Source organism: Penicillium soppii (genome assembly GCF_028829465.1).
Source record: "Penicillium soppii strain IBT 18220 chromosome Unknown utg000004l, whole genome shotgun sequence".
NCBI lineage: Eukaryota > Fungi > Ascomycota > Eurotiomycetes > Eurotiales > Aspergillaceae > Penicillium > Penicillium soppii.
In genome coordinates this window covers 905,725-932,745 of record NW_026643234.1, presented here as the reverse complement: position 1 = coordinate 932,745, position 27,021 = coordinate 905,725, and the positions used below count along the sequence as shown (strand labels likewise).

Below are 27,021 nucleotides of genomic sequence, written 5' to 3'. Positions count from 1 at the left end.
ATTTCACCCCTTCTGTCTCCTGGGCAGCCTGTCTAGATTATCAAGTATCAATGCCCTGCATACTTTATATGGTGGTTTGATCAGCTCGAAAATCTTGTAATATACCTACATGTGTAGGTAAATACTTCAACTCCTTTGTAATGCAAACACATATTGATGTAAAGACTTTATCTAATGCAAGTTGATCTCTTGGCTAATGCGGGGATTACCGATATGTTCTTATAGCCAATCCTGTTGCTTCTCTTGCTTCTATCTTTATTTGGGGCCTTTATCTTCCCAAGGTTACCCAACTTATGGCCAACAATGGACATACTCAATGCATATATAATATTGTATTAGTTAACCAGCGGCCAAGTTCATTGTTTTTGTTTACGAAACAAAGAGTCAAATCAAAAGAGTCAAATCTTTTTTTAGAATTTCGGAGATTTCAAATCACATCGTTCTTGTTTATATTTGGTAGCATGCTAGTATATTATCTTAATGTCAAACTTCCTACCATAATGTTTTGAAGAACTCTACTCACACCAAGTCTACTATTATAGTAGTAAAAGGCTCGTGGGTGCTATATACCATACCTAGGACGGAGTACGGAGTATACTTCCAGGATCGTTTCGCGCTTATCGATAAGCGCGTCGATCTCGCTCAAATGTCTCAAATGTATTTCTTCAAGTTTTTGTTCGGTGAGCCCTCTCCAGACATGGCAATCATGGACGAGGTGCAAGAGCGGTCTTTTGTGCCACTGTCATTTGAGTTGACCCGACAGACTGAGATTTTCTTTGAAGAGAAGCTCTGTAAGTTCACTGCCCCGCGACGCGACTGATTACATAGTAATGCGGCTCACACTATTTACTCCGTCAGATCCCCAAGCGTTCAATCTTCTTTTGAATGTTGTTGGATCAGGCACCATCTCATCGAATGAGGTGGTGGTTCCACAACCCGAACATCTCGCCATAGCAGCAACTATGCTTGTGCATCCAAACACCACAACAGGAGCTGAGTTGGATGCTGAAAAAGAGGCTCCCAACATCGCCTTGCGTTTGCTGCGACTGACACACGCACTCATCGGCTCTAAGAACGCGCATTTCCACAGTGCTTTCAATTTCACTCATTTTGAATCCACCCGACAGGGCACGCGACGCGACAGTCCAGCGCCCGGTGAAACTATCCTCAATGACAAAAATTCTCTTTGGGCCACTGCAGAGGACTTTTGGCATGCCGTTGGTTGGGCATTCAATTGTTCAGTGTCACATCCGGCCAGATGGAAACATTGGCAGATATGGCTCCAGTTCATCTGTACCGTGCTTGAAGATGACTGGAACGAGCGTGAATCGGAATTTTTAGGGGCTCAACAAAGGGAATTGGCAGAGAGGTCCGAGAGAGAAGCTTCTCAGGGTGTCGAGCCGACAGAGCAAGGGACCCGCGAAACGCGCCGATTCAGGAAGGGGAATAACAAGGAAGATGGCCTCGGAATTATACGGGAAAGCTTGATTTTCAAGTACATCGCCTCAAATATTACTACATACGGACGGGATCGAAGAATCATGCGGGCAATCTTTGCAGACGGTCAACCAAAATCCGCCCAATTCTCAGAGGTGTTCAAAAACGAACTACGAAAATCCGAAACTAAGCAACGCTCGTCAAACTCCAAGAAGAGATCTAAGGTGGTCAACGTTGACAAGGGGGAATATGGTGATTATCAATCCGACTCAGACGACGAGTATATTACTTTCAGCGGAAGAATTTCGAGGAAAATATCACCTCCTGCAAAAGCCACGAAGGCTCGGCCTACCAAGCGCACCCGGAGAGGAACTCGGAACGTTATGGATAGAAATGCAGAGTCTGACACGGAGATGCTTGACGCAGACCATGCCAACGACCTATCCTCCTTAGGAGGCTACAACTCACTTGCTCTTCGCCAACGACTGCTCGGCCTCCTTTCCAGTGTCTCGACAAGACTACCCAAGGATTTCGTGCCTGTCGACGACCTCTACCACATGTTCGCAGAGAACATTCGCGACCTTTCTCTCCCAATCTTCCAACACTTTATTACCCCCTCCAATCTCCCGGGTCTCACAATGGAAGCACACTGCGGTCTCTGCGAACTTCTCCTATACCTCATGCGGGAGAGTTCCGCGCCGCCTTCAAATGATGATTACCTCACTTCAACCAAACTGCAGCAGTGCTTTCTCCCCTATGGGGCGGCAAGTCCAACAATTGCCAATAATGCCAAAATCTCTATGCTTCTAGAGGCCATGATTACCATCCTACATCATGAGAACGCGATCTCTGCAACGCCGCAGCTGAAAAATGCCGCTCAGGCGGGAATTGCTCACCGTGAATCGGCTTCCCTGGAGCGCGGTACTGTGGAGTGGTCTTATTTATGGGAGAGTGGCGTTCGAATTAAGTTTATGCTTGATCACATATTGCCTTGAAGGACTTGAGTTGAAGTCAAGGCTAATTTTATGATACCCACGACAGATGATACCTACGATCGAGATTCTTTCCCTGTTCAGCGTGTATATATTGCTATACTTTTTCGTCTAAAATAACATTCTGGCTGTAATAAATATAAATAACCAGACTTAAGCTGGTCACCCCTCAAGGTCTACTGTGCATGAGACTAATATGTATGGCTGGAGCTTTGTGTTGAAATACGATGTCTAGACACAAGGGCCGCCATGGAATACAAATCACTCTAGTACCTCTTTCCCTTGTTAAGCAACCTGGATGGCGAATAATTCCTTAAATCTTTGCCCCCAACTACTCCATCTGTTTGTTCATTGTCCCTTGCCCAGCAAGCCATGTTGAGAAAAGTCATATTTTGAGTATTGATCATTAAAATTTCAGTATAAGCTGCTATTTACAAACAATATCAAAGCAAGGCAAATGGCCCCGAACGGGAATCACATAATGCAAATGATAGGGAGAACATCACTCAGAATGACATAAGGTATCTTCTGCGGGGATGGTAGAGCCCCATGGACCAAGAAAAGAAGAAATACAAAAGACTGTAATGGTAATAAGGGCAGAACGACAGAAGTGCGAGAAAGCAAACAGAAAACCAAGGTTGAACAGGCATCAACAAAACTCAGGAGTGGGCAGCTTATGGCGGTGGTCGAGGTCCAATGATCTGGCGCCTAGCACCGCCAACACCAAGCCCCATACCGCCACGGTTCTGGTTATCACCACCCATATAGCCATACTGGTGGACATCCCAGGATTGACCAGGGCCTGAGCCATGATTGGGGTCGTTGACACCACGCTCAGCCGCGGCAGCTGTCTGCTTCTGATTCTCTTCCCACTCTTCCTGGCGCGCACGCTCGCGCTCCATCTCGCGCTCCAGAAGAGATTTGGATGCCCAGCCACCGGCCTTGGTCTTCTGCTGCGAGGCTTCACGGCGGCTGTTCTCTGCGTCGACTTCAGATGTCGTTGTGTAGTCTTGGAATCGGTGGGTGGCAGGGGTTGGGGTCGCCGGCGCTGGATTGGAGGAAAGGAAATTGTTCACGCGGTTTTCCCGGCCCCGATTAGCGTTGTAGGCTACCGGGTCGGGGAGTGGTCGTGGCGCTGGGGGTAGGTCCCTGGAAACTGTCGGCTGCGCAGAAAAAGATGGGTTTGGCTCAGGGAGTGGTCGAGAAGGCAGAGGCGGGGCTTGCTCAAAGCTGGTTTCGGGTTCCTCTGAGGTAGCTGGCATATCTTGGGTATTCTGCCACTCCGTGCGGAGGAGTCGCCGTTCTTGCTCGAGAGAAGAGAGATCGTAGCTTGGCTTAGGGGGTACGGGCTGGGGACGACTCCGACTACGAGGCTGAGGTTCATCACCGGAATTCCGAGGCTGAATGCGCTCATTCTCATACTGGCGCTCGCGGTCCTTCGCTAACTGTAGCTCTCGCTCGAGCTCCTTGATCCGGCGGCTTTCCGGTGTTTCCTCAACCGACCTAGATGCACCGGAGGCATCGCTGGTCTGAGAATTGGAGGCCTGGTACTGACTAAGGAACTGGCCGTTGAGACGGTTATCATTGAGGCTCCGTCTTTGCTGGCGCTCCTGCTCAAAACGCTCCTCGGCTTCTTTTTCTTCCGCCAAGCGTCGTTGCTCCTCCGCTTCCCATTGGCGCTTTTCATCGTCCCATTTCTTCTTCTCTGCTTCCACCTTGAGGCGTTCCTGTTCCCTTATACGTGCAGTCTCTTCTTCCCATCGGCGTTCTTCTTCTGCCTTGGCCCGGGCCTCCGCTTGTTGAATATCTTGCTGGCGGCGTGCCCGTTCTGCCTCTTCTCTCTCTGCATTTTCGTTGCGAATTCTCTCATCTTCCTCGCGCCTGCGTTTCTCCTTCTCTGCAAGGTTAGGAACGGCAGGCCCGGGAGTGGTGATTTGCCGGCGGGCGCCAAATGCAATCCCTTGATTGCCTTGGCTAGCGCCACCCATGTAGCCATACTGGTGAATGTTCCAAGCCGGAGTAGTGTCCTGTTCATCTCCTCTCTTGGCCCAAGTACTATAAGAGCCGGAAGGCTTCGCAGGACTTCCCGTTCGAGCGGGGAGAGGGGGCCCCGAATCGCCAACATTGCTAGAGGAACGAGCTGATCGGGGGGTATACCCTCCGCTCGACGACCCTGTCGCCTCTGGGCTAATCACACTGCGCTTGCTCTGCGGCCCAACGGTACGTGGGAATTTATTAGGTGCAAGTGCGTTCGCTCGTCGGCTAAAAGCTGCCAAGCACTGGAGAACTTGCGCCGGATCTTTCGCTTCGTACAGATCAACCGTCAAAAAGACGTCGTGTGGGGGCAGGCTCAGCGGCGGCAGTTGACATGCACGCAAGAAATGCGAGATGTTTTCCATTTGTACAAACGGCGCTGATAACTGCTTAAACTTCACGCCAGGTGACACGGCAAGATTTACCAACCTTGTAAGTAAAGGAGTCAGCGAATAGTCCTAGGTTTAAGAATAATTTTCTGCGAATGCGTAATTTGAACTTACTTGCATAGAGCGATGCCGTTTTTTAGGCCCTCTAGCAAGTCTGGCGATGGCAGTTTCTCCTGCAGCATTTCCTCAATCCAGTCGCGTACCTCCGCGGCTGCCTGCGGGGTATAGCGGGACAGGCGCATATTGCGCAGGTCCTTGTCTAACGAAGTCACTGAAGCCATGATGTGTGTCGAGAAATCGATTCTCTGGAGAAAGTGGTTTGAGGTGTCGTGGGAGTGTTGCCACTGGGGCTATGTATCCCTTCGCCGGTGCCTGATCGGCCCTAACTAATGGTGGCGTGCGCGTGTTGGGTAGCAGAGAGAATTTCGCGATACAATTGGAAACAATAGAGTAGAATGATTCAAGGGACAAGAAGTGTAAGGAGTATTCTAGTAAATATTAAAGGAGAGAAAGGGGAAAAAAAGGCAGAGGAAAAGCAGAGATGAGATGGAATGCTCGGGGCTGTTTATCCCCGATGACGTTCCTGAAGGTCTAGCCGCTTGAATCTTTTTTGACCTCCACCTTTTGCTCCTTGCATCGCTTCAACAATGGTGAACAGTTTATGGTTCAAATGGAAGAAACTTCGCCTCCCCTGGCGAAAGTCATTCTTAGTCGGTTAGTTTCTCTGTCTTTTCACCCTCTCTTTCAAACGGCGGCGCAATTAACCTAACCATCATAGGCCAGGATCTTGCCGGCAACACCTTCTGGGAATTTAAAGATGTGATGAATGCAGCCCGATTTCGACGGATAGTCAGATTTGATCCTAAAACACACTTCAGTGATGTTCAAGTGACACGTGAGTTTTGTCGCATACAGTTGCAGACCGGGCTTGAACGGAACCACCTCTTCTTCAGCGCAAAGAAGGAGTTCGACAACGAACGGTAGCTTACTCACTCTCTCATATAGCGCAATGGCACCAGTGGCTACGGCATGTCCGCGAACACCCCCCAAGCATTCAAGAACAACAGCAGGATCTCGTCCGGCAGGCACAAATCAAACAACTTGCTCGACTCGCCGATGAGCGCTGGGCCAGCAAGCCCTCTTACCTCGATAAACCCAAGAATCAGCAAGCTCCAGCTCAATTCAGTGAGACCCCTGTTAACGAGACCACCGCCAACGCTGCCCATCCCGCGTCAGAGCCACCCGCTTCCACATCCCCCGAGACGACGCCACAGCCGCAACCTGTCTCTACGGAGCGAAATACACCAAAGGGGGAAAACCCATGGGCTCAGGCTAGCAAAGCAAACCCAGGAGCGGAATGGCAGCCTGAAGCGTGGTCGCCAAACGCTAAGCGGTGAATTGAAAAACGGCATATTTCGGTCAAAATCTTTGAATTGGCAAATTCAAGCTCAACTTGCAGGACATATATACTATGTTCCGCAAGGTAAAACTTACCCCCTCCTCCTAATTGTTTCAATTGTCGAAACATTTGCCAGGACATCCGGGTTATCTCATGTTGAGTTTCCTCCACCTCCCAGCCCATGTAAACCAGCTTGATACCAGAAGGATGGAGGTCTATTCTCAGTCTAAGTTCAACCACAAGGAATCGAGAACCGTGACACAAATCATATTGGATCTTTGGAATCCTCAACCACGAGTTGACATGTACATTATACTTCTTTGTATTCAGCGTTTTCCACTCAATCTCACTTTTTGATTCTACTTCCTTGTTCTTACAAGCCTTCCAGGAATCCAATTACTTCTTCAAAGCTCTAGAATATATTTATTGTTCAAGGTATTCCGCTGCAATTTTTAGATCTTACGCAACATTTGCTTACTATTTAAAGACGATGAATATAGGATTGGGAAAATGATCAGTAGAAAGAAGTATAGAAGCCACATATGACCATACCACTAACATGATATTTAACGAGTGTCTCTAGGCTGCCTAGGCGGAGTTATACTCTAGGTGCAGTGCCTACAAAGGTATGTAGATATGTGCATACATATAACCATCGACTACAGGAAAACTTAAGAAGTTATTTGAAATTTTTGTATTGCAACCCCCCTGTTTTTGATTTTTCTATATTTCTTCAATCCACAGAATGAAAGATCTCGCAAAGTATTAAAAAAATCAAAACCCCCCTGTTTTTGATTCTTCGAATTTCCATGCTGAATGAAGCGCGGAGCATAATTCAACGAAAAGACATAAACAATCATTCAACAAAACCTAAAAACCACAATGATAATTCCCTCTGCCCTATCTTAGGGATTAAGAAATTCACAAACTTGATACATATCTCGAATTTGTAGAAAGAAAAAGTGAGGACCGCAAAAAGAAGAAGAAGCCAGAAGAAGCCAGAAGAAGATCAAACAGTTCAAAGAGACTTTGGATCAGAACAACTTAGATGTAGACCATAGAACGAGGGAATTTACCGAAGGTTTTCACAGATTCAGAAGCGTTTCTGACTCTATCCTTCTTTGCGTCATCATCACCACCGGCCTCGTGAATCCATGCCAGCAGGTACTTGCGGGCTCGGTCACAGAACCTGTCAGCCAAAAATGCAGGTGTGGCGTAACTAATGGACCGGGTAGCTCGGCCCATCATATAACAAATGTTGTGAGTCAGCTCTTGAACGAGATCGGCAGGTTTGGCACCTTGAGTGATTTGTGAATTGGTAAAGATCTCATCATGGACGACAATGTAATGGGCCGGACGAGCAGATCCCTGCAGAGGGGACTGAGCTTGAAGATAGAAATCCCAGACACTCGGGCGGGTGACACCACGGTCAACAACACAGCCATTGATTGGATTTGAGGTTCGGTCCTGGTCCTTCGCCTGAGTAGGGTAGAACCGCACATGGTGGCGTTTTCCGCAGACGAGGATTGCGACTTTTGGCGGCTTGTTTCGGTAGTCTTTGAAACTACCGATAGCATCTCGAACCTTGGGAAGCTCGTCTGAAAGAACCATGTCGAACTGACCTTCACTAACACCGTCACGGTATATGAGGATGTTTGATGGGAGTTGGTTGTTCTGTTGGCCCCAAAGTTTAATGCGCTCCTCCATCATTTCCTTGAGGTACTCGATGTTCTCTTGGCGGCGCGTCTAGGTTCTCACTTCACCGGGCCATTGTCCCATACGGCCATCAATGGATGCAACTATGCCGGCAATACTAGGCATGCCTGGGTCATCTGTGCTCGGCGGATGAGTGACATCCAACCCAACGATCATAGTCTTTCCTTGCCCAATGAATTTTGCACCAGATGTATCTAGAACCTGATTGCATCCTCCCATCTTGAGATTGATTTTCATGACGTTGTTGCTAATGTACTGATCGTTGGCTGCTTTGAACTTCTCTGCTAGCATGCAGTGCGTCAAGATACCAGTTTTGACATCGCCAATATACTTGACCCAATCGAAAACCCGGCCATTCGTATCAGGCAAGAGAACGACCACAAGTTCAAAGCCCTGGCCATACAAAGCTTTGAGTTTCCCTTCGATCAAGTCTCGATTGTCACTGTCGGCTCTCTGCACGTTGCCGGAATATTTCGAAGGAGAAACGAGATCCACACCATGGTAAGGCTTTGAAGGTGGAGAGAGGTTGAGACCATGTTCGCGCGATTTCTTGAACAATGCTTCCATCTCAGGAGCAGAGTCACGGATTGGTTCATTGGGACCTCGCCTTCGGAGCGAGAGGCAAGTCCATTTCTTGATGGTTGCTCCCTCCGAGAACCGTGTGCGAACCAGATTCCATGATCCGAACTGTACTTTTGTCGACTTTTTCGCATAAAGAAGGCTCGGTGCGTTCAATATGCGCGCAGGAACAGTGATCATCTCTGTGCTTGGTTTAAGTGCGACCTCTTTGGTTTTTTCGTTGGAAATACCCATGATATCCAACCCCTCGCTCATGATAGAAGCATAATTCTGAGGGGGTCGCCGGCAACTGAACCTGATCATAGCAGATCGCATATTGTTATCCGGCTCTCCACCAAAGACTTGTCCAGGGAGAACTTCGCAGACTTCAGCGGGAAGATAAACTGGGTTCTGTTGGTTTCCAACGTTCACAACTGGACAAGTCGCCGGAACATTGAGTCGACGGTTATAGGCTGTTGTTTGTTGTTAGCAAAATAAATCTGACTGCTGAAGAACAGGGATAACTTACATTGAAGGAAGTAGTCGGTGATAGTGACATATTCCGAATTTCCATCATCTTTATTCCAGTAGAACCTCACGTTGTTAGCGGAAGACCCAAGTTGCTTCACCTTTGCTGGATATTCCTTGGGTCCGTCTCTAGGAGTAGCGAGGCCCCAGATGGTTTTGACAGGCTTTTCCATCTTTCCAGCTCCATTCTCGCGAGTCGGCAAATGAAGAGCATAAACCTTCAGTCCTTTCACATATCCGTTCAATTTGACACGGTCCTGGCTAAATATGGCACTAAATTCGTTGATCGTAGTGACCAGATTGGTTGGTTTGTAGAACGGAGCGTGGCTTATGTTCAAGTTGAGCATAATCCGACCTGCCACCAGTCGAACACTTGAATAATAACCACGAATGGCCTCGACTCCGCCCTTCATGTCAAACGACTGTTTTCGATCATCAATGCGGAAGACTTTGTTGCGTCCCTTGCCAACAATATGGACTCCGGGGGTTTTGAAAGGATAAGCAGTCATCAGGATGTTGAGCATGCGCACAACATCACCCTCCATTGGACTTTTAGGGTCCGCTCGGTAGCTGGAGTCGCGAAGGCATGACCTCAATTCAACAGCAGAATGAGAACACTTATGTACCAGTCTCATTTCCCAAGGCCCATTGTAGTTTTGACTTCCGCTGCGTCCAGCTGCGCCGCGTCCCTTTCCACGTCCGTTTCCATTTGGCATGGTGAACTTGAAGATTGGCAAATTGTCTGGCAGGCGCTCAGTTGTGACAATTTCTGTGGCTCCATCTGTGGCAACACCAATACCCTTCAAAGGCGCATAGTCGCGAAGCAGTCTGTCAATCGCAAATTTCTGGTGCCCTCTTTTCATGTTGTCAGGTTTGGCTTTGATCCGGTAAGAATGGAATTTGACACCAGGCTTGAAATCTATGTCAAAGAAATCCGCGCGCACAATAATGGCACGACCTAGGGTTCCATAACCGGGACGTCGAGCAAGGGTATTTTGCAAAGGAGCAGTCTTCAAGGACTTGGCGACATACTCGTCTTCAAAGTTGTGGACTTGAGGGCTGGGCGGGGGGATGGGGTCGGTAAGCATGCTATGTTCGTGTGAGATATTATTCTTTTCTAGATGCTAAACATTTTGACTTACCCTGAAGGGAGTTCAGGCTCACGTCCCCGGCCACCACCACCACCACGTTCTCCACGGCCGCGGTCTCCTCCTCGCCCACGATCACTGCCATAGCCACGGTCTCCTCGACCTCGGCCTCTGTCACTTCCACCACGTGATCCCCGAATGGGCAGATCTCCATATCCACGGCCTGACATTTTCACGTAATGTCTAGCAAGAAAAAAGTGAAGTTCGACGATTGAAAGAAAAGTAAAGAGGTATCAAGGCGTGTCGTGAGACAACAAGCAAGTCAAAGAGAGAAAGAGGGAAGCGATGCGGTCTATCGGCCCAATTTATGGGTGACAATGTGAGGATAATGAGGATAGAATCGGAACGAGGTAGTCCTGTTCGCAGGAAAAGGTCTGATAAAAAGATGAAGGTAAGAAAACGATGTATGCGGACTCTGCAAAATCTATAATCACGAGTTAGAAAATCACAGAATGTATATTTGCAATGTATGATGATACAGATTTTCATGCAAAACCGGACCAATGCAAATAGGAAGAGCTGAAGCCAGCCATGAAATGCGATAAGGCAAGGACCTCAATGCAGGGCAGACGGCAGTAGCAGAGGGAAATCGATGCCAATGGCAATGGCAATGGGGGCTGTGATATTATGATGAAGAGGACTGTGATAGGAAACTTCAATGTGGGAAATGGATGGCGATAATAGGATAAGTTTCTCAAGCAGAGGAAAATAGAAAGTAGGGGAAAGTAGAGAGATGAAAACGTGCAGTAGCAAGCAAAGGGTCTCAGATCAAACTGAGAATGGCAGTGGAGATCGGGAGTATGTGGTGTACCTGATCTTTATGAAGATTCGGTGATATGGTGAGGGATAAAAGTAATTGGTACTGAGAGAAAGGAAACAAGATCATGAACTCAGGAAGAAGGAAAACCCACGAGACAGTAGCTCAAAAAAGTAAGGGACTCAGCAGGAGGGAAGGTAAGAGATAGAAGTGAGAGAATAGCGAATGAAGGTGAGAAAAGGGTGAACGATTTGGCCAAGGCAAACGGTACTCAGAAATCATCAGTGGGATGTGCAGAATGGACTTACTTCGTTATGCTAGCACTGAACAGTTGTACTGGCAATGAAGAAAGGAAGTAAGAAAACAATCACAATAAAAGCAAGAGATTGAGAGAGGGCTTGGGTCCATGAATGTGGAAGTAGTAGGTGAAAAAGGAAAGCTGATACTTACAAATTGTATCAAAAGAAATGTTGTCTTGGGATGGTGAAGGGAGAGAAAAGAAGAAAGAAGCAGGAATTCGATATCAGGGTATTTATAGTCTCAGGATTCGGATAAAGATGTGCTTTTGTATTGAAACTCTGAGATAATAGAGAGCTTGTGTCCTCGAAGGTAGTGTGAAACGTGGAGTAGAAGCTGAGAGTTATGCACAAAATGTAAAAGAATAAATGTGTTTTGGATAAGGAGGAGAAAGAGAAGCAGAAAGAAGCAGAACGTCGATATCATGATATGTGTAGCCTTAGTAACTGTACACAAATGCGGATTGTGTAGGAAATCTGGAGTCGGAGGGGCTGGAAGACATAGGTATAAATCAAGATAGGGCTTCGTGTCTATGGATGAGTGTAAAATGATCAAATTAAGCCGAGACTAGCAAGCAAATCAAGCAAAAAAAAGAAAAAGCAAAAGCAGAATCTCGATATCAGGGTAGTTGTAGTTTCAGTTCCTGCATATAGATGTATAGATCGGGAAAGGAATTGAATCTATAAGCGTAGAAGGAGGTTGAGGAACGCCATGTCTTACATGCAAGCTTTAGTAAAAAACCAAGTTTGTTTCGACAAAGAGGGGAAAGTGGAATGGAGAGGGAAGAAGAAAGAAGCAGAAATTCGATATTAGGGTGTTTACAGTCTCGCGTTCTACATTCAAGCGCGCTTTTATACAAAGTCCAAAGTTATCTAGATCAAGATAGCGCTTGGATGTATGAGAACAAAATGGAATGGGGTAGGGAAACTAGGGCTTACACATAAATCTCAACGAACATGAAATCCGTTGATACAGAGGGAGGTAAAAGGAGAAGCCTAAGAAGGACTTTCAGGGTAAAAGCCTTCATAGGCTCAGGTTTTGCACATAAATACACCTTTGTAACACTTTAAGATCACGAACATTTTATGTTCATTGTGTACTATAAGAGGCGGGAAACAAATCCTTAATTACAAAGTTCATCAAGCAATGTTTATTGATAAAGAGGGAGAGAAGAATGATGATGGAGAAATTCGGGACCAGAGGATCTGCCATTTCGGGCTCTGCATACAAATAGGCTGTGTATAAATCCGAAGTTACGAAAATAAGATATGTGGACAACAAGAGCTTTTCTCATTAACTGCGTAGGAGAGGAAGCCAGGAGTAACCTAGAAATTTTGCTAACAAAAAAGGATAGTATCTTGCGGAAGAGAGAGAGGGAAAACAACAAAGAAGCAGGAATTCTAAATCGGAATATGTATAGATTCAGGCTTTACATATGAATTTGCTTTGTTTGAACCCCCTAGAGTCATGAAGGACTAGACGACATACAAACCAAGGGAGGGCTTACATTCATCAATTCAGTATAGCACGAGAAAGAAGAGCCGGGGTTGACATACAAATTCAATTAGGAGACGTCGGGAGCAAAGCCCTGGCGGTAGACAGTAAGTATAATGGAAAAAGTGACATGGTGAACTCACCAGCTCAAAAGAGAGGCATACGAAAATCGAAACATCTAAAGCCCAAATAAAAGGGAAGAATCTACGGTGGAAGAGGCCAAATAGTCACAAAATATTATGGAATTATGTATCCACATAAGAATCTAAACATTAGAAACAGTCTAACATTTTGGATAGTACCCGGGCCCGGGACTGTAATCAAAACACAAACACCAAAACAAAGATATTCCCATGATATAACCAAAATAAACACCGGCTGAAAAGGGCAGACAAAAATACAAAAACAGCAAAAGCAAAAAAAATCAAACACCTTAACATAGAACAGCTTCAAGAGCTTCGACGTCGCCGCCGGCGCTGCGCACAGCCCTCAATGCGGCCTCGCTCAGCTTGCGACGTCTATCACGGGCTTCTTGCTCGCGACGAGCCTTGGTTTTCGAACTGCCGGATGGGGCAACACCGGTCAGGATCTTCTTGCTGTCATGGGCGGTAAAGTTGACGAACGATACGCTGACAGACTTGTTTGCGCCTCGGGGGGATGAGCCAGATGCCTTGGCTGGCTTGGGGCCGTTCATGCTCTGGCCGGAGAGCTTGCGGCTGTGAGTGCGGCGATGTGTGGGTTTGGAGATGGATCCATTTCGGGTGTCCTTTGGTGAAGTGCCAGCTTTGGGGGAGAGAGATGGTGAGCGGGAGTGGTGGACTTGGGAAGTAGTGAATGGTGTGACGAATTTTTGGGTGTGGGCGGGGAGCATATTAGATGATGAGAATGATGAGTCCGCAGACATATCAAAGGAGGGGTCGAATTGGATCATGAGGCCTCCCTGCATCATATCATGTTGGCTTCCAACGCTTTGCATGGAGCGGTGGGGTGTGGGGGATGTAAGGTATGAGGCGTGTTGCTGAGCCACGCGAGAAGGCATGGGTGACCACCATTGGGCATCTTGGCCATGGAGATCAGGAGTGAAGGAGATAGATGAGGCATGAAGAGGATCGGATTGCCAAGAGGAGAGAGATTGAGGGTCAGATGAGTGAGATGAAGAGAAGATATCGTCTGCAGAGGGAGGGCTGGAGTTTGTCAAGGTAGATGAGCTTGGGTGAGCAATATATTGTTGCTGTTGGCGGGCTGCGATGGCGGCATTTGGTGATGGCATTGAGACTGAGGGTGACTGGAACAGTCTTGCGTCATATTGAGGAGGCATCTCTGCCGATTCTCTGGACTGGTTCATAGTTTGGTCGGTAGGTAGATTCTCATGCTGAATGAGAACGTCTGATGGAGGGGGTGACAACGGCAGACGATCTTCTGAGCCATGGAGACTGAAGTTCTGGAGTCGCTGGGCCCAACCCTCAGGGTATGCCATCCTTCCCTTGGAAAGGTTGGAAGAACGCAACAAGCTGGGGGAGAAACTTTGCTTGCGCAGCAGCGAGCGACGCTCATTCGGGCTGCGATGGCGGATAGACTTGGGAGTGATGAGAGCGCTTTGGGTAGCTTTGCGTCTAGGAGTAGCAGGAGGAGTAGACGGCGATGTGGACAGGCCGTTTGTTGCTGTAGGACGGGAGGAAACTTCAAAGTTGTTCAGATCAATGTCTGAGATGGTGGAAGGGTGGACGGTGTCATGGAAAGCAAAATGATCGCCGGCAGCTCCGTCGTCCTGCAGGGACCACTCATTACTCCAGGGTTGCGGTGATTGATGGAGTTTAGAAGTGGAGACAGTGGGAGAGATATCGCCACAGTCACTTGATAGTGAGTCAAGCGGGAAAAGCTGGTCAAAATCACCGGACAATGAAGAATCTTTGCCATCAGCAGCTGAAGTCTCCATGTTGACGTATTGGTTGAACAAGTCATTGAACGAATGATCGTACTGTTGGGCGAACATCTTTCCGTTTGCGGCGAAGTTGGAGAGAATAGTGTAGTCAGCGACTCGAGAGTTCCAAACGAGATGTGATTGGATAACCAATGATATCTAGATCTGGCAAGGTTTGGGAATAGTTCGGGGGATCGACCCGGGTATCCGAGATGCAAATGGTGCAAAGGATGCAAAAAAGAAACGAGTGAAAGTGAATGTTTGATAGTTTGTCAATCAAAGAAAACACTGCAGATGATGCAAAGAAAGCAAAGCAAACAAACAGATGCAAGCCCTATTTGAATGGCTGCCAGGGACACCAGCCTCGAGAATTTCTGGACACATTCCAGCTCTAAAGATGGACAAGGAATGTGCTATGAAGGGTCCGGTTGGCTCCTGATCTACTCCACCAACCCCCCAGAAGAATGATTCAGGTCTCCGCAAGGCATCTAAGCCAATCGTAGACTGCGGGACTCATGAGGGGCCGACAGAGCTGTCAATCTTTGTCAAATTCTAGAGGAGCTTGCTGAACAGCCACCCATAAGAATGTAACCCTATATCACTAATCCAGAAACAGCGGGACAAGGACCAGGTAAGCTGATGGAGCGGGTCTGTAGAGGACTCAGGCATGTCAATTTTAGATATCAGCATTACTCCAATGCCAAAGAAGAGCATGGATCGAAAGGCTATGTCCGAAAGTTGGGGATTGGTCAAGGAACCAGGACCAAAAAAAATTGTAGTGTAAATCTGTTAGGTTTGCCATCTCAATGTAAGCGTCATGGTAAATGTAGTCCAATCATCAACCGCCCAAAGAAGACTGGGCGAAGGTAGGATCGGCAGCACTCTGTACTCTGACTATTGTCATCCACTTTATCATTTGTCAATTCAAATTTAAAGTGGATGATATTGCAGCCAATGTCCTGATCATGATAAGCCATCCGGAATGTGGACTGGAATGTAGAGAGGCTGGGCGGAATGTAACGCCCGCTTGAACAATGCACAGAAGAATTTGCAGCATTCGAGAAGGACAGATCTGCCCTAGAAGCCTTGGAAGCCCTAGTACCCCTGATCGGAAGATTTGCAAAGCTTGACCTGCACAAGATCGACATTATTTCAATCTAACCCCATGTTCTATATTTGGAGCATGATCGAAGCGCTCAAGATAGATAAGTCCATGTTCGAATGCAGTCAAATCAGTCTGAGGTTCTTTCAAGGTCAAACGTCTGTTTTTTCCATTTTGGAATCCATGTCAAAGCGCGTCATTGAACTTGAATGCCTGTTCCTAAATGACTACATTAGCCCTAGTCCACTAACCAATTGTTTCGTTATTTGATCGGTGATTTGTATCGTGTCTACAGAGTGTGTAAGTAGTGTTGCTGGTTTGGCTCTTTTTTTTAGCATTGAATCGGAATTTCAAAGTAGGATTGGCGCATGAAGTAACCTTGAAAGATAAACCCTGCTGCATAAGAGAAGTGAGCTAAATTATTGGTGTTATATAACTACCAATGTCTCCAATATTGTGTTAGGCCGACACTCTAGGCGTGTTGGGCTTCCGATAAGCCTCGAACGCGTCAGAGGCGCGCCATTCTTCAAATAGTGATTAAAGTGAACCAAGGCGGCTCAAGCGAAATCCAAAAACAGATCCAAGGACGGGGGAAGTTGGGGAGAAAGCGATAAAGCAGAAGTGTAGTGCGTCGGTAGTCCCTTACGCCATTAGTTGGCAATATATGCGTGGACAAAGAGATATTGATTGGATTTTTCTTGAAAAATTATGATGGAGTCGCTCCAAAAGAGTGAAATGAAATGAAAGGGTCGGACGGATATGCGAGACCAGGCGATAAGTCATCGACAAGTCAAAGGCCGACAGAGTGTTCTACATAGTGAGGCGTGACGTCTTCTTCACCTTTGAGGGTTGCAAATTCTATCCATGCAATCATATATTGATGTATTCATATTCACATGCATTGTTGGAATAGTCTAGAAATAGATCAATGGTGATTGAACAATAATAGAAAAAGAAACAAAGAAATCAGGAATGGACCAACACAAAGAAAAGAAAAGAATTCCAAAGTTGCCGCATGTGCCCAGTTTCGGAGGCTGACTCAGATCAAAATCCGGGTATTGACTTCATCTTCGGTGCGGCGAATCTTCACATTTTCTCTCTTTCTTCCAGGGAACTTTGAATAGTGACCTTAGATCTTTAAAACAACTCTTCATTACTGCATTTCGTGCAGTTCTATTTTTCTTTCATCTCCTTCCTCTGTTATCTTCTTTTTAAGAATCGACTACTGAGTCACCCGGTTCTTACTCCCCCTCGTCAGACCCCGCGGAAGAACGGGTCATTCGCCTTATTCCTTTCCTTCTCCGAACGTTTATCTCCTCTCCTCTCCGGTCTCTTGTCGCAGAGAAATTCCATCCGTGGAACCTTTATCGCATCCTTGTGATACTTGATTCCCCAACATTCCCAGCGCCGTTTTCATCGCGTCGCGCACACATTCAACTTCACCCTTGCCACCTTCTTGCACCCTACATGCATCTCGACAAGATTATTGACTCCCACTACATCCGTGACCGAGACCAACTTAATTCAAAGTACCACATCAAACAGCACCAATACTCCTGTTGGTCATCACACCAGACTAGCGAGGAAGCGCACTCCTACATCCAACTTTAAATCAGTATCGAAAAACCATGTCTTCTTACAACATTCTTGCTGGGGCCAACCCCGTCAAGTTTCCTTAAACTCTTGCACAACTACCGTGTGCTCATTATGGATTTTTCTCCGTGCTTTGCAGGCTTTCGATGCCCTTGCTTTTCTCTTCTCTCAATTCCGATCCACTGATCGCATCTGCTTGAATCCAAATCCCCAAAACACCTTTACTTGTCCACCAGTCCTTTGATCCCGGGCTCTAGGACTCGGTCTTTGGGCACTTCAACATATTACAACCAAGAAACACTCTGCTGCAAACATGGACAACTCAACCACCGCGCATATGAGCAACCCACCCGTCCACCGAGGCTCGTGGGGCTCTACATCTTCAGCCTTCTCCAATATCGAGATGTCCTTCTCCCACGACAGTTGCTATGGCTCAGATGAAGTATCGGTCACATCAAACGGTACCGCCCCTGGACAGTCGAATGGTTCGACTTCCACCGCCAAACAATCTCTTCGCCCTTTCCTGAAATCGATTCTCAAAAATTCTTCCGCCATGATTGAATCCGATGAAGAGTCCGATTCGGAATCGGGCTATAGCTCAGATGGAATCGATTCAGAGTACGATGCACTTTCCGATGAAGAGGAGGAAGATGATTATATGTCTGACTTCTCAGTCTGGGAGGAAACTTCTCGAGATGCGCCTGAGACGCATGAAGATCATACAGAGTCGTTTGATGATGTCTTCATCTCCTTCGAGGAGAACTCTGTACGATTCGCTCTTGAAGTGCAGTACATCGACACCCCGGAACTATCCGATGACGAAGAACCTGCTACTCAAATGACATGTCACGAGATGATGATGCTTGCACGGAATTCCAGCGGCACTCAAACACTCTTGGATCAGCTCGACAAGATGGACATCGGCGACGAAAACGAGGTTGTTCGCAAATCTACCAACCAGCCTGAAGAGTTTTCGCGTGATGCTGTGGATCTGGACCGCAGTCTGTTTGTCGCTTACATGAATGGAATTCACGGAGTCACCAACAAGACATTCGAGGAGCAGTACGAAACATACCTTCGAACCCAAGTTGACCACATTCGCTTGGGTAAGGACATCGAATGCATGAGTCCTGACGATGCGCCTTCGTTGTACCTCGACCTCATTTCTAGCCATGTCATCGGCACATTTTTCAATCTACTCGCCGAAGACGAATTGAACGAGTTGATCACACTCCGCGCAGAAGAGCAGATCGGCGAACAAGAAGATTCAATTTCATCAACTCTCAACTTGGACCACCACCAGGTCCTCCTGAACAAGATTGAAAAATTCCTCATGGAAAGATTAGCAGATGGCCTCGTCGATGTCGCTCCCGACGAGTTGACCCTCTTTGCGGGCGGTATCGTGCATGACCTCGATGCCAAAACATTGCCTGCAAAGGTTTGAGACCTACTTGTTCTTCATAGAAAGAACAACACGACTTTACGATTACGACAAAACACTTTCTGATTCGTCCTGGATAGGCGAGGGGTACAATGGGAAGGCTCTTCAGCCAGGAAAAGCAATTTTTTGCGGGTTGCTCTCGGGCTTGGATTTGACAATGGTCATTCATGTATTTTCCCGACTTAGCACTTGATTTTCAACAACACTTTCAAAATATCCAATAACTTCCGAAGTAAACAATTGTAAGACTACGTCTCCGGATGCATGATAGCTGAGCCTACGCTCATCTTAATTCCCGAGACATCTCACAAGACACTAGCCAACTTCGAAAATATTTGCTCCTGCTGACCTTCGGAAAACGTTGAGTGTTAGGGGCTTCGAAAGGTACAACTGCCAATGCAATTCCCGTCCTGGGCATTACACTATTTGATGAATTTTGGGACAGTCTTACGACAGTCTTACGCAAATCGTCAGAACCTGGTAGGTGGACTTGTTTCGGCGGCACTTGATCAGCCGAGCAGATACGAGGATTGCTGACGCAAATGAAAGCATTTGCTCATGTACTTTTCGTGCCCAGGTGTCTACGCGTACTTAGTCAGGTAGTAGATGGTACATAGGACTGGCGGCCTCCAGAGCCAGCACTCGTTGGGTATTGATTTTTATTCATCTGACTACGGTAACTCCTTGTATATATGTAAACTGAGCCCACCACTGAACGCCGGCACTGATTCCTCGCCCAAATGCGTACATCTAACCCCGAGAATACACATTCAAAGAAAGTCCGCCAGGGGAAATCTGAAACATATGTAAATACAGCGGGTGCAACACCCAAACTCGGCAGGCCGTCACCCGGTGTTTCGGAAATCCTTGACCCCTGCCACTTCCCGCTTCCCCATGCGCCATTCAGCTTTCAGCTACACCTTGACACCTTCATCTAACCATCTGACATATCCGCCAATTTCCTTCACAATATAGCAAAAGGGCCTAGGCGCTAATCGGTGTTACGGTCATAGGGCAATTCTACTTCCTGTCGCATGAGGTAGTGATGGGACCATGGTGGATTTGGGGGTGGCCAACCTAAGTGCTATTATGACTCGCCTACGTGTGAGGGCTTGTTACGGAAACAAACGCTCTTCGCCCTATAGGAGAACCTTCTGACGTCTCCGATTTCTCTGCTCTCCGGTTCTTCACTTATGGGACCTACTAGTGAGCGGGGAGCTATCCACTTGCTCCTGGAAAGGCTCGCAGGGGCGGGATACCGGAATTTATATAGTATTGGAAAGCGTATTGGATAAAACTCAGATCTTAAGGCAAACATAATCCGATGATGAATAATATAGGATGGTTACTGGAGTAGGAACGGATTTGCTAAGGTCTGGGATCTATCATGCACATTCATGTGTACGAAAGAAGTACCCCGTACTTGGGTTGCATCCAGAGATGCATTGTGAGGGACTCAATGCTTAGTGATAGATCATATACAACGTACATTGTGAGCCGTCTTATGCATGGCCAAAATGGAGGCGTCGACTCGCCGTTTTTAATTTAATCATCGATCTCAACGGCGTAGAGCAGAGCACAGACTAACTATCACGGGGAGAAAAGGTAGATAAAGGTCGAGTATATTTCTAAAAGCTACAGAAAGGAGTCGACTTTTCCAGAAAAAATCTTGATTTTGATTCATTTTGCTCTTGTCGCGTTCGGTGGGGTGCATTGACGATCACATTTTGTGGGATATTCCGCTGTGTATCCCGTGGAGACAGCGAGTTGATAGTCGAGAAAACAGTAGTACATGCATATGAAATCTCCGTTCTATTCTGTACAACACAACGTTTTAGGATATCACAATATGATAACGAGTTATATATGCGGGCAAAAGTCCATAAACCCAGAAGAAGTTCACGCATGAACTAGCTCTTGACGATCACGGCAGAGTCCTACTATATTGTACGTAGACTTGGAGTCTCCGTACACTAAGTTGTATGTTGTGGAGCTACTAACTAGCTATAGCGTATTGCCATGTGGTTTTTGATAGCAGAGAACAGAGTGGAGCATTCTCCTTTTCTAGCTGTATGGAGTATGATAATATTATTATTGCTCGAGTAAGCATACAGTGTTTGGCAGCATCTCCACATTTTCCAGGGTCAGGGGTATTTCCGAGTCGAGGCTTCAGGGGAACCAAGTTTTCGAATGGCGATCATAGTCATAGCGACGCATGCTGTGGTGTGATGGGGTTATTGGAGATGGGAAGATGGGAAGTCGTGGGGAGGTGGGTTCCCGGGAAGTAAGACTGAGAGTATGATTTATTATTTCAAATCTAGCTACGTACTCCGTCGTGTTTTATGATCTCGTTATCTGGGTTAGTTGAACGTAAGCTGAGCTTTGGACTTTTGTGTTGAGTGTATGCTGGTGCCTTCTGTACAAAATTGTAATAATCCGAGTGTCACAAATCAAGGGAGTATGCATTCTGATGAAACATGAGGGTCTTGATATATCTTTGGACTTACCTTGAAGTTGAAATAATGATTTGTGCGCATAATTGTTAGAATGAAATTGTGCAAGTGTACAATGATACGTTAAGTTGCTGCTAGCAGTTAGTACTAGGTATTTCTCTGGCCCCGCCTTGATCAATATACCAAAATTGTAATTTCAGAGTAAGATAGCAAACTCAGCTTCTTATTTGCTTAGAATGTGTTCATCCAAGGAACACTTGAATCAACTTTTATTGGGTAAGTAAAGAATTCGATAGGAGGTTCCAGGGTTGAGACTTATATGGGTCAGGTACATGAGAAGCTAACTAGGTATCCGTGCTTAGTTAATGATCATACGGAATCACCTAGACATACGTGTTTAAAACATGCTTTAACCTATAAAGTAATTACACGGAGTACGGAGTACGGTGTACAATATTATTGTACTTTTCTAGAAACTTTTGCGCCACAACGTGTTGGAAATCGATACTTTGACGCTAAAGAACTGCACTAATGGAAAGTGCCCCACTCAAAAGATACCCCTTTCGTCCACTGGTGGGGGGCATTTCCAATTGTCGGGATACTGAAATATCATTCAATTCCAGATTTGAATCGCTTTCCGAGACCCTATCTAGGCGATTAATTACTACAGAATGTAAGCTAATCATAAAGACCTTATATAAAATTATATTGTTTCCTGTCCTTATGATCAAAATAAAAAAACGCAATAGTGTTGTTGCTAGACTTCAAAGGCTAATTGCGAACCATGAGACACTGTGAAATGATTGGCTGTAGACATAAACGGGGCGTGCTGATCGCTTTCGGTACACATTTCCATGGTACACATTATCATGGAATGAAACAACATACGGTTGTGGTCAGTTATGAGTATCTCACAAATTATAGTATTACTAGTATATAGAGAAAATCAGACAAGACATCGAATGAAACTTCATTGAAATGTTGCCAAGTCCAGATCGAAATCGACTTGAAATGAGGCGTTTCAGCTGCGCAGAATAGCTTAAAAAAGGCGTACCGTGTACCGATCCACAACATCGTGCCCTTCCATAAAATCGGTACCTTCCAAATTGTCTCCACATGGGGGGCACTAAAGTTGGGTTTGACCTACTCCTGAGTCGGTCTTTTCTACACTGATTTATTTACGCTGCTTCACGCTTCAGCTTTAGCTTTACGCTTTCTGCTTTCTTCGTTACGCTTTCTGCTTTGCTCATACGACATGTATATCAGCGCAGTATATTAAACGGGTGAGTTGGAAACCCACCTCTAATTTGCACACTGCGCAACCTCAACGCGCAAAGGCCCCTTTCCCGATCTTACCTTGTCAGATGCTGACTTCTGGGCGCACAGGATGATTTAGAATCGACGGTTCGCATAACACAAAGAAAGGCAACCGGAGCCCTCGAGAGACTCGACTTTCTCACAATGCAGCCCTTCAAGCCCGACTTCCTGGATGCCCGGGCCTTATCCTCCCGCTCGCGGAGTCCCAGTATCGTGTCCAGCGATTCATCTCGAGTCAACCTCATGTCCCCGCCATCCGTGAGGCCCGCCCCAGGGTTTATCTCGTCATCTGCAGCTTCAGAAATTATCTCCGCCGATCAGGAGTTCGCCTCCGACTTTGCTACCGGCGCCACCGCGCTGGTAACACCGGCTGCACTCCAGCTCTTGAACGGGTTCCTGGATAATTTCCTATTCAATATTCTTGCCTCTTCCAAATCGACCCAGCTCGCATCCATTCGAAACGCTATGGCCGATGTGCTGAAACCCCGCCTGGCTAAAGAGGTCGTTCAGGCGGCCGAGGAAGAGCTCAGTGAATATATGGGCGGGGAGGAGGACGAGCAAACCGAATTTCGCGGGGGACAAGAACCTGGCGGCGACTTTGATCTGGTTCGGTCATGGAAATTGACCCGATTGAGATGTATGGTCTACACACGCTTGGGCGACATGGAAGAAGACGACGAGGACGAGTATATTGCGGAGGACGGTCTTGGCGAGACCGACGGGGCACCCCGCAGATTTACCAGCCACGTCGACAATATTACGCCTGCAGCGTCTATTTTCCTCACCTCGATTATCGAATGGATTGGCGAGCGTGCACTTGTTATCGTTGGCGAGACAGCTAGGTCTCGGTTGTTGGCACAGCTCAACGACAGTGATGAATTTATCGGACCCAACGATGAGCGGAAACGAATCGATCAGTTTGTGGTGGAAGATCTCGACATGGAGAAGTTAGCTCTTAACCCGACTTTGGGTAGACTTTGGCGTACTTGGAGGAAGCGCAGGTAAGCTTTGATTTGTTGACTCGTTGGAATTGAATTAAATCCTAACATCGCAGACGCGGAACCACTATTTCTGGCACTCTATCCCGTGAATCGTTCCGCCGTCGTGGATACTCGATGGGGAATAGCCGGAAGAGTAGCATTGCGACCATTGAGGAGCCGATAACTCCCAGGGAGCCTCTCCCTGGTGATGTACAGGCTGCTGAAAGTGCGTCTAAATATCAATGGCCTTCTGAGCCCGTTCAGCAGTCTGTTCTGCTGCAGCAGGTTGCTGCAGCAGTCCCTCTGCCCATGTCGGATTATGACGTCCAAGAGATTGAGGTCCCGGGTTACATTGGTGATATGGAGGAGGCGCAGACCATGGAGGCGGTGGTGGCTCACAAGGTCAGACCACGCAGTCTCATGGTCTTTTCGTCGCCTTCTCTTCTTTCAAAATCTTCTGGTTCAGCGAATGGCTCACCCGTTAGTGCATCAGCCATTGAACCTGCTAAATCGATCCGTCATATTCGCGCAAGGTCTCTGCCAAATGGAGGGCCGCTCCCCACCCAAGAGGATCCGGAGTCCCCATTAGACCAACCATCGCCCACTCCATCCGAGAAAAAGCAACTGGAGACTATGTATGAGGATGACGAGTCAGCAGAATACGTAGATGCAGCGGAGGATGCAGCAGAAATGACCCCTGGCATTGCAGGCACCACAGGCCACGAAGATTCGCAACTGCCCGAAGCTGCAACAGAAGCTTCCGATAATGCGAGAATGTCCATCGTGCATGAAGAAGGGGAGGCGCCTCTAGCGGTAAACGAGATGGTTGCATCTTTGCGCTCTATTGCAGCTGATGACGAGGAATTGACGGATCAATCCAATAGCGCTCGCGTCTCCATTGCATCCCTGGATGATCGACCAAATCAAAAAGACCCGGAAGTAATTGAGGGCACTGGGACATGTGGAAAGCCTAAATTGACTTCGACGATACATCGCCCCAAACGCCAATCGCCTAGGGATGCAAGGTCGATCTCTCCTGCGGAGAGTCAGCCCCTAACGCAAGGGGTGGAGACTATGTCACTCCCATCTGCGGCACCATTCGAGGCTGTCACTTCTATTGATCAAGATGCGACCGATCGAGATCAGAACAAAACTATGATGATCTCCACTCCTCCGATCGGGTCTCCAAAAAGCAAAGAAGACAACGAACTCTCAAAATTCCAAGATTCCCTCACCCCTCTCGAAAACTCTCGCCCGTCTTCTGTTTCAGGTGATTCACAACGGTCCAAAACTCGCCCTCGGCCTGCTCCTTTGGTGGTCACGACCAGCAACAGAAGCTCTTCGACTATTGAGCGAGCAGCTGTTCAGCGCATGGCTATCCGGCCATCTCTGTCAGTGTCTTCCTCCGTTCACAATAAATCGCGTCGCTCTGGGAGCTTCGGTAGCGCTCGCGAGATCAAACGCCCAGTCACTGCTGGCTCCACTACATCACAAGTCTCAAACAAACTAAAGGGTCTCATGGGTCGACCACACGGTGATGCGCATTCTGTCCGCATGCGCAGCTCGTCTGAAACGAGTCGCGCGTCTGGCGCCAGTGGAGATTCTGCAGATAACGAGATCGCCGATTTGGACAAGTTGATCAACAGCGACGAGACAATCCACTTCACTCTTACTCCCAAGAGTGTGAGGGAAATGACCTTCCCCGATCCACCCAATCGACCGATTCCTCGCTCATGCACTACGAGCGCCGGTGACGCGCCCGAGCTCCTAAAAACCTCTTCCCCACTAAACGAAGAGAAGCACCGCCCCCATGCTTCCGTTTCCTCCAAGGCAACTGGGGCTACCGCAGGCACTGCAGGTACTGGAAGCTCCGGAGAAATGACTATCGCGTCTCGCACAAGGTCTATCGAGTCGAAGCACGTCCCACTTTCGGCGCGCATCACTCCCACTTCATCAATATCGACATCCAGGTCTAGCAAGGCGGCACAGGCGCGTGATGAAAGTGCTCCTGCGGATTCGACGCGTGACTTTGCAGAATTCATGAGGTTGACTGGCCCTCCTCCCGCGCCTACTAGCGCGCCTAGCGGTGCAACTACTAATGCACCTACTAGTACGCGATCCGACCCGAAAAGATCTGCCTCAACTGAGAAGACCAGGCCAATTCGGTCCCCGTCTAGCCAATCAACGGCATCCCGCGGCAATCGACCTAAGCTTCAGGCTCGATCTGCTGAAACCAATGGGTCCCCAACATCAGACCTCATCGATTTCATTCGCGAGGGGCCACCCATGCCGGCGGGTGCCCATCGAATTCCTCGAACTGTGGCACCTTTCCGCAACACAATCGATTCCGATGACCTGCAGATAGACAACACCAGTTCTGCCGCCAGTACTGGTAACGGGACTACGCCCAACAAGTCCTTGTCTTCTCTTGGCTCGCGGACGGGATTGTTAGACTCGGCCAACCAGAACAAGGCCACGGCTTCAGGGAGCGCCATGGCCTTTGAAGATCCCCAGCCGCCTGCCCGAAAACAACGTCGCGTTCCAGACCCCTATGCGATTGACGACGATGACGATGACGACCTTCTGGAAGAGCTTCTGGAATTGGAAGAGAATCCCAAGCCCAAGCGTGATGAAGAGAGCCTAATGGACTTCCTTCGCAATGCCCCTCCTCCTCCCCCAGCTGAGCAAGCACCTCAGCCATTTATGTCGTCAGCTCCCGCCTCACAAAATCTCCATGGGGCAGCAGCCATGAAAGCCCGTCTACTCCGTACTTCTCAGAACTCCCTTCGCTCTCAAAACACCCCCACCAAAGTTCAGACCAACTATTCTGCTAAAGTTGGCCAGGAACGCAACAACGGCATAATGCCTTCTGCGTCAAACCGCAGGACTGAAACCAGTGATTTGGCGGACTTCTTGCGGAACTCTGCCCCGCCGACCCCTCCCCAGCCTGCACCAAAGGCAAAGGATGGGGGTATTTCCCGATTCTTCACGCGCCGAAAGAAGGCCGAAGCATAAGGGGTTGGAATTGCCCCAGCGACATTCTCGTTTAACGTCTTACTTTGCTGAGCGTTCTTCTATCATCTAACGATCTACATATCATGTCCATCGCTTCAATCTTTCTTGTTTGGGCGACATCGCACCCTTCTTTCTTATTTCATTATTTTCTCATCTACATAGAGTTATGTCTTCCTATCATTGTGTTCCGTGGTTACGGTAAGGTGGCTATTTCTTCATCATCTTCATATGCGGTTTTCTTGCGCTACTTTCTTTCTCTTTACTATTCTACGTGCAACATCGAACGACTAATACGGCCGTCGACCTTTTTTATTTTGTTCGTTGACTGAGATGTCCTGTTTGCCTTCGTGGATTTTTGAGATACCATGCTTGTCCTTGTGCCATTGTAAATCTTTGGCCATCAGAAACAATTCCATATTATTTTGAACATTAACCAACCAACTATGTACA

The 27,021-nt window shown here is 47.5% G+C and overlaps 7 protein-coding genes across 7 annotated transcripts; 4 read left to right on the top strand and 3 right to left on the bottom strand.

Annotated features, from left to right (window-relative positions):
* Positions 1–646: 646 nt before the first annotated feature.
* Positions 647–2,432, top strand: N7529_003767 (uncharacterized protein; the record flags this gene model as incomplete). The annotated part of the gene is made up of 2 exons (XM_057239294.1): positions 647–791; positions 859–2,432. 2 exons carry the CDS (start codon positions 647–649, stop codon positions 2,430–2,432), a joined length of 1,719 nt encoding a protein of 572 aa, XP_057098589.1.
* A 671-nt stretch (positions 2,433–3,103) lies between these two features.
* Positions 3,104–5,133, bottom strand: N7529_003766 (calponin homology domain protein; the record flags this gene model as incomplete). Its single annotated transcript, XM_057239293.1, has 2 exons — positions 3,104–4,892; positions 4,967–5,133. 2 exons carry the CDS (start codon positions 5,131–5,133, stop codon positions 3,104–3,106), a joined length of 1,956 nt encoding a protein of 651 aa, XP_057098588.1.
* A 366-nt stretch (positions 5,134–5,499) lies between these two features.
* Positions 5,500–6,249, top strand: N7529_003765 (uncharacterized protein; the record flags this gene model as incomplete). The annotated part of the gene is made up of 3 exons (XM_057239292.1): positions 5,500–5,566; positions 5,631–5,747; positions 5,858–6,249. The coding sequence occupies 3 exons, from the start codon at positions 5,500–5,502 to the stop codon at positions 6,247–6,249; spliced, it is 576 nt and encodes a 191-aa protein (XP_057098587.1).
* Positions 6,250–7,295: 1,046 nt separating this feature from the next.
* Positions 7,296–10,371, bottom strand: N7529_003764 (argonaute family protein; the record flags this gene model as incomplete). The annotated part of the gene is made up of 4 exons (XM_057239291.1): positions 7,296–7,984; positions 8,033–8,998; positions 9,055–10,142; positions 10,196–10,371. The coding sequence occupies 4 exons, from the start codon at positions 10,369–10,371 to the stop codon at positions 7,296–7,298; spliced, it is 2,919 nt and encodes a 972-aa protein (XP_057098586.1).
* A 2,811-nt stretch (positions 10,372–13,182) lies between these two features.
* Positions 13,183–14,742, bottom strand: wetA (developmental regulatory protein WetA; the record flags this gene model as incomplete). The annotated part of the gene is made up of 1 exon (XM_057239290.1): positions 13,183–14,742. One exon carries the CDS (start codon positions 14,740–14,742, stop codon positions 13,183–13,185), a length of 1,560 nt encoding a protein of 519 aa, XP_057098585.1.
* A 2,936-nt stretch (positions 14,743–17,678) lies between these two features.
* Positions 17,679–18,809, top strand: N7529_003762 (uncharacterized protein; the record flags this gene model as incomplete). The annotated part of the gene is made up of 1 exon (XM_057239289.1): positions 17,679–18,809. The coding sequence occupies one exon, from the start codon at positions 17,679–17,681 to the stop codon at positions 18,807–18,809; it is 1,131 nt and encodes a 376-aa protein (XP_057098584.1).
* Positions 18,810–22,720: 3,911 nt separating this feature from the next.
* N7529_003761 (uncharacterized protein) lies at positions 22,721–26,571 on the top strand (the record flags this gene model as incomplete). The annotated part of the gene is made up of 2 exons (XM_057239288.1): positions 22,721–23,577; positions 23,631–26,571. The coding sequence occupies 2 exons, from the start codon at positions 22,721–22,723 to the stop codon at positions 26,569–26,571; spliced, it is 3,798 nt and encodes a 1,265-aa protein (XP_057098583.1).
* Between the last annotated feature and the right edge of the window lie 450 nt (positions 26,572–27,021).